Genomic DNA, 11,469 nt, shown 5'->3' on the forward strand with positions numbered 1-11,469 from the left:
ACAATTCGTGATGCGACGAGAGGGGTAGGTGCAGGAGGGGGCTTCCCCCTCCCGCTGGTGGGGGTATAGGGGGACTCCCCCGTGAAATTTTGAAAATAGAGATGCCAAATCCTGCATTCTGGCTGTATTTTGGGTAAAAATTATAGGTCACTCTATGATTGTACCTATGACATTTTTCTATCAGAAAAATTCCACATTTATAATAATTTAGGGTATTTAGAATCACCTTTAAAGTTTACATTTTGATTACAAAAATAACAATGATGATGATAAAACATATGTTTGAAAATAAAATTAATTATCAGGTATATTGTGTGTAAATTATAATTTTTTTTGTTGCTCTGAGTGAGTGTTTGGTAAAATTTACAGTGGCCCTACAGGGCAAGTTTAAAGACATGTTTAGTAGCCTGACCTCAATCATTCAGTTGTCCCAGGCCAGCGGGCTACCATTAGTGTTGAACCCTGCCACATGCATCTATAAGCTTTTTCAAATACTAAACAGAGTTTATTCTAAACTGATTTTTTTTCTTAGCCATGGTGCTCAGATGAGTGATATTGCCCCTAAGCCTCTTGTCCTTATATTTAAAATATGTAGTTTTGCAAAAATCTTCAAACAAAGACTAATGGAAGTGTATCATTTAATATTCAGAATAAAAAATGATCTAATAAGTTAAAATAAGAATTCTCTCTGCTTAAAACCCATTAGTCATATGCACAATATTAGTCACACAAGTATTTTTGATCATGAAGTGCGTTATAGTAGTGTTAGGTTGTATTCAACAATGCAATAGTGTACGTGTCTTGCAGAAAATGTTGTCTTTTACTTTGGATAAATTTTAAATATAACATCTCTTTCATAATTCCAATTATATTAAATAAAAAACTCTGAAATTGAGAGGCTAATTGCAGAAGTGAAATTTGTTTTGATTTTTGACATTTACAAAGCTATATATTTCAGAAAGTAACACCTGTCCCAATAAACATAAATCTTTAACAAAAGAAATTCTCTTTGTGTGCTGTTTTAGAAAATAACTTATTTATTAATAATCATTTAATTTTATTACCTGTATAAATATCAAAGTGAACATTACATGTATCCGTTAAGTTATTTAGTTCTCTGAATTCATATTGATTTTATCTGTATTGTAGGTGCCAAAACACAAACCTGATGCAAGAAAACCTAGTCTTACCAAAGATGTGCCAACCCCTGAGAATGAAGGTCAAATGAAAACTGCCAACACTTCTTCAGCTGCCAATACTTTGCTTACTGCCAAAGCCAGCAATGGTCAGAGTAGTGATGGGCGAAGTTTTAGTCTCATGAATTCTCTCCTAAATCTCTCACACAGTGCAGTAAGTTTCTGTGTAAATTTGTCATGAAATTCAGAGGAAAAAAATTAATTCCTTTGAAATTGTGTAGTTAAATATTGGAAGAGGGGGATATTTTCCTTAAGTAATCAATGTAAGCACTGCAATAAAACAAAGGCCTCTTCAACTTCCACACATTAAAATACATGCACATGGCATATGAATTCAAATCTTTAACAAATATTGGGAGGAAATGTAAAATTAAAAAGCAGGAATAACTATGCAAGTTCTAATTAACAAACCTGCATCCAAAGGGTCAAAAAGGTGAAAAAATGTTTTATCACTGAAATGTCATAGGAAAAGGAAATGGCAAATCAATTATAAATTATAAACTTCATTTCATTTTCTTATATTTACCTGGTTCAATCCATTAAAAGGCAATAATATTTCAAAAATTATATTGATACTTATTTTTTAGATAACATGATATACTTTAAAAGAGGATAAATATTTCATGAAATCATGATAACTCTCCCCCTGCCAATTAACCCCCCCCCCCCCCCCCCCTTTCAGAGAAATATGCACCGTAACTACAAGTTTACCATAAAGCCAAAACATCAGCACTGAAATAATTTTTTTTTTATTTTATTTTCTATCTGAAATATGATGTTCTTTGACTTTTCAAAATTTATTTCTTTAAAAATAATCATTTTGATAAATTAAATGCGGGGAAGTCTAGCTAAATAATTATTTCTTCAAAATGTCAGCTTGTTTTGCAACATTCCATTTAAAAGCTTTGATACACCGTAAGAATCCAAATTAAGAAACACAAACCGCATTTGGGTTGTTTGTGATGTTTTAAGGAATCATTTTAAATGTTAATTTAAATTTATTATTTCTATAAGCATGTATTTCTGTAAAGGTTATTGGTGTGGAAATTTTGATATTCTTGAGCATTATTTACATATACATGTATTTTCATTTATAATTAATTTTTTATCAGTTTGTTTCCATCAACATCATAATTTTCCTTTCAAGATTTGCATTTTTTATTCTGATATTACATTGTACTAGTATGCACATTTGGTAGACTAATCAAACATACTAGATACATAATTTTATTTCTAAGTTCTATAGATCCCCTTTTCAACTTAAAGGAGTTTTCCACATAAGTATAGTAGCGTGGTCCCTTTTTTGCCCTTATTTTACAGAATATACATGAGGATACAGTATTTTTTTTAGTTTCATTGTGTATAACAGAGTATTTCTAATTAAAATTTTGTACAATCATTATTAATAACTTGGAATATCAAGAAATATAAGCCAATTTTCAACACCTACTGAACACACAAAATCCGGAACATTTTCTTTCGAACAGAGTGCGGTTCCTCTATTACATACAAATGGGCGGAGACATTTAAATTAGGTATTATATATAAGGGAAGACAACGATGAGTTGTAGAGTGAGATAAGAAATAATAAACAATATACGATGGGGATAAATAATTTTCAATAAGCTTGAATTTTATTTTGCATCATTCGTATTCTTCTGAACTTGGGGTGGGTGGGAGTCTTTTTTTTTAGTTCTTAAGGTATTTTTTGTTGGAGTTCTGAAAATCCTCTAATCACATTATTTTTTTAAAATCTATCATTGTTGAATAAAATGTCAAGATATTTTAACCACTACGAGTATATTAATTTTCTTTTATTTGATAGTTTAAGAAGCACAAGCGATGGCATAATAATTAACGGCAAATACACACAGGGGGTGCTGAGAAAAAAAACCACACACACACAAGAAACCTGAATTTGATAAAGAAAAAGAGGAAACCCTTCTCCAAACTTGAAAAAAAGAAATTATTACGTCTTTGGTATTTTTTTTTTTTTGTTTCTTTTTCGCAAGAAATTGATTAAATGTGTACATCTACCCGTATATATATATTAATACATGTGCTGTTCGCAATGAACAGGAAAGTTGGGATTACTTGCATGAGAATTAAAATATGTCCCGGAAAATCACCAAAGTTTTACATTAGTGATATTCATCGAAGTCTATAGAGAACCTTTTTTGAGTCTTAACAAGAATAGATATGGGTTACCCCATATCCAAAGATATTCGACTTTTAGATTTAATATGCTTATCAGTGTTTATAATGACGTTAATAAAAAAACTGTCATGTCTAGTTACGGAACTGGTGTAAATTTCGTGAGGTCACCCAGTCTCCTAACAAACGGTATGTGTACACATAGGCCTACATGAACCTGTGTCCGCAAGACCAACATTAGCTCGATCTAAACACGTGCGATGGAGCTGTTAAACGCATCCGGCGAGCTCGGAGAAACACGTTTTTTTTGCCGAGAAGTTACGATAGCAGACAAAACTTTTCTTTTCTTAATTAGATCATATGAATATGAATTCTGATTAATAAAAATTATACAATCCCTGTTGAACTATATATAGTTTGTTCTAACATTTGCATCTGCAACAACTTGTGTTTAAAATGGCCGTGTTAGGAAAATCAAGACCAGATCGGAAAATTCTAAACTGAAAACCGTTTTTGTTTTGAAAATTACTGAAATATACTAATTAATGTATTTGTCGCAGAAATTACTTACATTATTCAAGTTCTATATAAAATGGTAGGCCTATGCTGAACTTCAACACGAACCCGAATGTCCGACCCAGTTCTCGTTTTGCTAGCACATTGTTTACAAAGTGTACACACGTGAGCAGAATCCAGCCAGGGATTGAAAATTCCGTCATTTAATAATATACACACACAGAATGATTAATTTTTTCTTAAAAGGAAATTGTATGATAATTAACAGACTATAAACATGTACTTAATACAATTGTTGATATAGTATTATCAATTCATCGGTGAAAAAATATGAATCGAAGAATGACCTAAATATTCTCTATTATCAAACATGTAAAAAAAAAAAAAAAAGGCTGAGGAGGGAGCGAGCGTAGGAATATTGATATTTTTTATTTGCATTTCGGGGGGAAAGTGATTTTCTAATAATATTTTGACGTTATTTTTGATTTCTTTAACGTATGAAATACACAACTTTACTCTTATCATGAACAATAATGTTGTATCTACTTAATCATGATAAAACTATTTTGGTCGGACCAATTTGTGTGAGCTGCCGCTAAAAACAGTAATATATCTTGCATTAATAGTATGAATTGATCGAATATATTAAAAAATAAAAGCTGGTGTCTGCATTTTTTCAAATATGAGCTACATGTGTCGCTACCTACAGAAAACACGCTTTCCGAATGTATTCACCTGTGGCGGAATGGAATCACATGACATATTATCTATTCTTAGCAGGTCAACAAGAGGTTAATCCTATGTAAATGTACTCACCAAACAGATTCAAAATCATGATATTTTTAAGTAGAAATCTTTAAGCGCAAGGTTGTTCAACAAAGATATTTACACACAATCTGTATAAATATAATATACACATTATATTTTAATCTCAACTTTGAACAAATCTGCGCTCGATGTTTACGAAAGCTGTGAAGTGGGTACCTGTCACAAATTTCTTTTGATATTCATGAAAATCAAAGGACCCCACCTTCAAAACACAGCTTGGCGTGTTGTTATTTGCAATTATATGATATTTTTAAATGTTGGCGCATATACTACAGATATACGAGAATAATATAATTTACTTTTTAAGTGTCTTAATGAAAGTTTAAGATTTGACGAGTAACCAGGGACCACAGATAATGGCTTATTGAGACTTCTTCTTTAGCAGATGTATTGAAATTTACATTAGCTTGTAGTCCTTTTGAACCAATGAAGCTTTAAAAATTTTGTTTAAAGTTAGCTTATTTTCAGAATTATCATTATATTAATCCTCTTCCTACCTAATTTACCTAAAAATGATATGAGATCTCTCGTAGTTTGCCTTGCTCCAGTTTTGATTAAAAATCTATTATAGATATATATGAATTTAACCCTTGAATGTATTATGCAAGTGAATTTTTTTTCTGGTATAGATTTGTGAGCAGAATTCTTAATACAGTAGAATTTTCCATGGTTCATGAGTATATAGGAGAAAGCATGTATAATTTATATGCATATATGTTCTTTGCTTTTGCTGTGTAGTTTCTAATCAAGAAATCCCAATGCAAGGGAATTAACAGTAATTTTCTATTATTCACTGTACTAAATTAAAATCTTTTTTTTTTTGGCCGGTTCCTTTTCTTCATTTCGCCTTGAGATTCTGTTTCAGAATTTGTGTTATGTAATTGCTTCCCCCCCCCCTCACTGTATGGCCTTTCCATTACCTATTTACTCAACATTTCTTTTCATTACCATTCATCTGTACGATGCCATAATAAATACATGTATCTCCAAACATCAGTATATTACGTTGAGGCTGAGATTTCATTTTCATCTATAAGTTTTTACATAGCGAGATCTAAGTAATGAAGACCTGAATGTGATGTAAAGTGAAATCTAAGTAATGAAGACCTGAATATGATGTAAAGTGAAATCTAAGTAATGAAGACCTGAATATGATGCAAAGTGAAATCTAAGTAATGAAGACCTGAATATGATGCAGAGTGAAATCTAAGTAATGAAGACCTTAGTATGATGCAAAGTGAAATCTAAGTAATGAAGAACTGAATATGATGCAATATTTCATTTTGTTGACAGGACAGTCGGGTAGCTGTTAAGGCTTGTGAGGGCCTGATGTTGTGTGCTAGTTTACCGGAGGAGACAGCTGCCACGTGTATCGTCCACGAAACAGCCTTCTGTACCGAGATGAGTCAGAGGCTCATAGAGGCATATCTCAAACTACCGTCTTTCATAAGTCCTGTGGATCTCGAGAATGTAGAGGCCAAATGGGGGTTAGTTATTTCTTATACTAAAGAAAAATGAAGGCTACAAAACATTTGATTGCAAAATATAGAAATACATTTTATAAGGTTTAAGAGTAGTAGATACATGTGATATTAGATTTGATGAAATTTCCTTCTATAGTTTATATTTTGAATAATTTAAGGTCAGTTTATGATTTTCTTAATTTAAAAAAAAATTTAGTTATTACTTTAATATCCCATTGCATCTCTTTTTAGACAAGAAAATCCCCTTTTCTTTAAAAAGAAATACAATGTAGAAATGAAAAGACATACTGCATGTTTTCATTACAGCTTAGATGTCATCACAGAAAGTGAGGATCATAAGACATTTCTAGGAAAGCGCCATCTAGTGAGTTTTCTCTCCTGGCTGGATTATTGTGATCAGCTGATTTCTGTCTCCAATCCAATGGTAGCCAAAAACCTGGCCAAGTCCATCAGAGAACTGTTTCTGAATGTTATCATGGAACCATCAGTGTTACAAACGTAAGGGACCTTGGAACGTGTAACAAATTATAGATACACTAGAACTGTTATGGAAATTAAACACGTGTATATGCCTTGGATTTTGATTCGGAATGGCAATTACAGATTTTAGTTTCAGCTAAGAATTTTTTTCCTGTGTCTTACATTATACTTTACTACTGATAAGCTAAGATTAATGCAAATGCCTTAAAGATATGGAAAATCGTATTTGTAAAGTTGTCATTTCCTCCTCTCTAAAACACATCTGCAATAAAAGCTATATTGGTGGACCCATGCTCAAAGATTTTGTGGGTCACACTTTCCAAGTAAAATTAGTTGCCCACTAACATTGGCTTCTGTGACTTAAAAAAATGATTCAACAGTATATATTCACAAGTTTATAAATTACATACAGTAAAAGTACCTGCATGCATTTCTTATATAAATATTCAACCAATTAATAAACTCATTTTCTTGAATTATCAGACGCTGAAACTGTAAGGAGATACAAGAGTAAATTATCAATCAATCATTGTGCATACATTATAATTGTAGGTCTGAATCAGGTGCAATACTAGCTACAGCGTACCTCAATAGGTGTCTACAAACTGTGTGTTCCCCAGAACTTCTGTCTGGTATGTACACATTTTGTCTTCTTAATCTTAGAAGTGCTTTAGAAAATATACTGTGCATGTACAAAAAATTATATTTGAAATTTAAAAAAACATATTATATCAAAAGAATTCATACGCGCTGCTGTATATATGTATATGTGAATCTGTATTAAAATTCAAGATGTCCTTGGTATAGGTATATACATATAGAAAAATAATCCAGAGTTTGGAAAAGATGATCACATTTTATTCCAAAGCGCTTTCGCCATTCGGCTCTTCAGTGGATTTTGAATAACAATAGCAACGTTGTTATTATGATGTCATAGTTAAAGGACAACTTTAAAATTTGGCGCAAAAAATGTCCATAGAAAGCACCAAAATAAATAGACTTGACACTGTAAATGATACATATTTACACAATAATAATCAATGATTATTAATTAATAAATTTTAAAAACAATATTAACAGTCATTGATTAAATCAGAACATTTATCTGTTTAGTTTAGGCTTAAATTTATCAATGAAATATTGTTCTTTGGCCCGCCGTAACTGTTCATTTTCCTCAGTAACTTTATAAAACGGAAAGATACTAAAATGTCCTTTACCACATTGTTCAAAATGTTCGCTGCACGGAGTTCATTTTGAACAATGCGGTAAAGGACGTTTTAGTATCTTTCCGTTTTATAAAGTTACTGAGGAAAATGAACAGTTACGGCGGGCCAAAGAACAATATTTCATTGATAAATTTAAGCCTAAACTAAACAGATTAATGTTCTGATTTAATCAATGACTGTTAATATTGTTTTTAAAATTTATTAATTATTAATCTTTGTTTATTATTGTGTAAATATGTATCATTTACAATGTCAAGTCAATTTATTTTGGCGCTTTCTACGGACATTTTTTGCGCCAAATTTTAAAGTTGTCCTTTAACTATGACATCATAATAACAACGTTGCTATTGTTATTCAAAATCCACTGAAGAGCCGAATGGCGAAAGCGCTTTGGAATAAAATGTGATCATCTTTTCCAAACTCTGGATTATTTTTCTATATGTGAATCTGTATATATGTTTATGTGTATTCCAATTTTAATATCAAATTATGTTATCAGTTTCTTCCAGAAATGTGAGTTTTTATTTTGGATTGGCTATTATAAAATAATGATACCTTATTATGACTTTTCAGAGTTTTGCTTCTTCATTCTGGGATCAGAGAGGTTACCAGAGCAGAAAGAGGAGACAACTCAACCTGGCATCAGAGACCGACTCATTGAGCACTGTAATCATTTATCTGAAGAAGTAAGGAAAATCAATCTGACAATTATTTCTCTTGTCACAATAGCTTCATACACATTATAATGGTTTTATGTAGGTCTTACATAAAAGTAACGGAAATGCATTGAATCTCAGTCACAATATTGAATTTATGTCAAATTGTGTTATTTGTTCTATTTCAGCTGACTTTGATTACTCTGAAGTTGTTTGACACCCTCCTACAAAAGGATGATGAACACATCATACATAACTTAGTACTACGCAATCTGTTAGGTAGGAACTACTACAAAACTGACAGCAATGATAGGAATAACCAGCAGGACAAGGGAGAAAACTCCCCAACTACAAACGGAATCTCTGAGAATAGTGAAGGTAAACAGGAGTTACGTCCTTTCTCTGGTTCCTACTTTATATGATAATCTCTTAATAACCATATAGTAACTGCTGTCTGAGTGGGCATTATGCAGTCAAATATCAAGTTTCTGATTAATTGTGAATTTATGTTCAAGAAGTAAAATAAATTTACCTGTACTTTTTAATAATAAAGCTGTTCACTTTAAGCCACTTTAATTTTTGGGATGGTGGGAGTATGGGGCCAGATGTTTGAATTTGCTGGGAACATGAATTCTTATGTGAATCTAATCATTGCTACAGTTATCATTTTGATAGATTTGATGTTCTGATTTTGAAGCAAAAAAGCAAAAAAAAAAACATGTACATATGAATAACCAATGCAAGCCTCGGATAAGTGTACTGCATCCCTTCTGTTTGATTGAAGTTAATTACATAGAGGATTATTAACACAATATAAATTTTTATAGAGGACACATCCACTGAAGCTTCAGCTAAACCAAGCCTTAACCGTTCATCAAGTCGCACAGAAGTTCACAAGATTGTCAACTGGTAGGTAGATAATCAAGTTCTGTCTTTTATTATGAACAACTTATTTTAAAAACAACAAAAAACGATAGTAAATCCTTTGATTTTTTTTTTTTAGTTTCCTGTCCTTGCTGCCAGAGCAGTTAAAATCCAGTTATCAAACAGCAGACAGTGGATATGATATGTATTTAAGAGATGCTCACAAACAGGTACATGATTTACCATACATGTTAAAGGAACTTATAACTGGAGAATAGGCTCTTTGACTTCTTGAAATAAATGTACATGTATATCTTTAGTTTTGAATCATTATGTTAAGAAAAATAATACACCATAGTTTTCAACAATTAAAAGAAGAAAAGTGCTGTTAAAGTTAAATTTTATGAAATGATATGATTTATTTTTCAGCTCTACTGATTAAATATATCATTTACAAAAGGTTATGCATAAATTGTTCAACATCCTGTTTCCCTGTATTTGTGTTTGTCCATCTGTTTTTTTTCTGCCACTTTGTTTGTCTGATTGTATTTTTTTTTTCAAAATTCTGCTTTATTCACAGTTTTCACTGGATTTTATGAAACTTGGTAAACAGATAGACAAGAAACATTTGAGTAACCCTTTAAAAAAGTTTTTGACTTCGATGGACACTGCTCAGATTGTTTGTAAAAAAAAAAAAATTCCAAAAATATTTTAAAAATTAATCATATTATTACTATAGTCTTGTCTAATTTAAAAAAAAAACTTAGGAGCACAAGTAGAATAAATCAAGGTCTTAATAAGATATTGTTAACCTACCCCACATGCAAAGAGGATTGCAATTTTCTGATGTGATTTTCATAGTGTTTAATTTTTTTAGTTTCATCATGTGTGTGAGATGACTGATCCCTGGTCTTGGCCCAGAGAACCAGTTGTCATCAGGAGATTTGTCATGGAGGAGTTTTATGAAGGAGCTTTTCTGAGAATGTTACTAGATAAAATGTCCCACTTGATGGATCAGGTAAAAATGTGTAAACCTTTCTTACCGTTAAATTTTTTTGTTTCCAAAAGTATGTTGTCATAAATTGTAGAGGTTTAAGCTTTTCTACTTGTAAATATTTTTAAGAATTCTTTAAGGTTTTTAAAAGCTTATAAAATACATGGTAAAAATGATTGAAAAATTAAAATGTTTATTTTCCTCTTCTCAGTTTAAAGCATTTTGTGTGTTGTATGATTTTATAGCTGACCTATAGAGTTAAACATTATTTTAAATCAATTTATCTGATACACAATTCAGAGTTATCCAGTTAACCTACAGTTGACCTCTGTTATCTCGAGGTTGGCTCTCCTGCCACACCCTAATCTCAGTGAGTTCCTGTTGGATCCCTTTCTTCCCATCAGGGATGGTGTCAAAACTCTCTTTTCTGTCTTCCAGAAGGTAAATGTAACCAGATTATAATTCTCAGATGGAAAGTAAATTAACCTTGTGATTGACTCATTAATTGGGGGGGGGGGGGGGTCCAATCCCAGAGTAAACAACATAACATGTTCACATTGTATCTTCTTATGCTGAAATAAAAAATACCCTTCTCTCTTTAATGCAATATATGTACTAGTTAAAATATTTGATATCAGGGTTTTTAATTTTTGTGAATCACAAAAGAACATTAATTTTTGCAAAATTTCACAAGAATCTGTTGTTGAAAAATTCATTCTTGCTTATATTTTCATATTGCTAATATATATACATGTATAACAGTTAATGACATTACAAGAATTTTGGAAAATTTTTCACTAAATACTAAATTTCTATCACACCAAATCAAGGTGTGCAATACGTGTATTTCATTGTGTACAGTATACATTCAATTGAGATTAATCTTATTTATTGACTGTCACATACAATGAGTATAATGTGCATTCCTTATATTTGATGTATAATTTAAAGCTGACATGAACTCTTAAAAAGGCATCAGTTTTCATCTTTGTACGACTTACTACATTCCTGTACGCCCTTGTCCGCCATATTTCTTCGATTCCGCCATATTTAATCGAAGATTTTTGGCCA

General features: G+C 31.4%; 1 protein-coding gene across 1 annotated transcript; it reads left to right on the forward strand.

The window, feature by feature from the left end:
* Positions 1 to 1,149: 1,149 nt before the first annotated feature.
* Positions 1,150 to 10,839, forward strand: LOC134245933 (FHF complex subunit HOOK interacting protein 2A-like; the record flags this gene model as incomplete). Its single annotated transcript, XM_062728171.1, has 10 exons — positions 1,150 to 1,350; positions 5,988 to 6,181; positions 6,485 to 6,676; positions 7,211 to 7,290; positions 8,458 to 8,570; positions 8,729 to 8,918; positions 9,368 to 9,449; positions 9,544 to 9,634; positions 10,282 to 10,422; positions 10,699 to 10,839. Coding segments are annotated over 10 exons (1,425 nt in total), but the record flags the coding sequence as incomplete, so codon positions are not given.
* Positions 10,840 to 11,469: the final 630 nt, after the last annotated feature.

This window comes from Saccostrea cucullata, unplaced genomic scaffold (genome assembly GCF_032062105.1).
Source record: "Saccostrea cucullata isolate Sc308-1 unplaced genomic scaffold, CSIRO_AGI_Scuc_v1 ctg18879, whole genome shotgun sequence".
Classification (NCBI taxonomy): domain Eukaryota; kingdom Metazoa; phylum Mollusca; class Bivalvia; order Ostreida; family Ostreidae; genus Saccostrea; species Saccostrea cuccullata.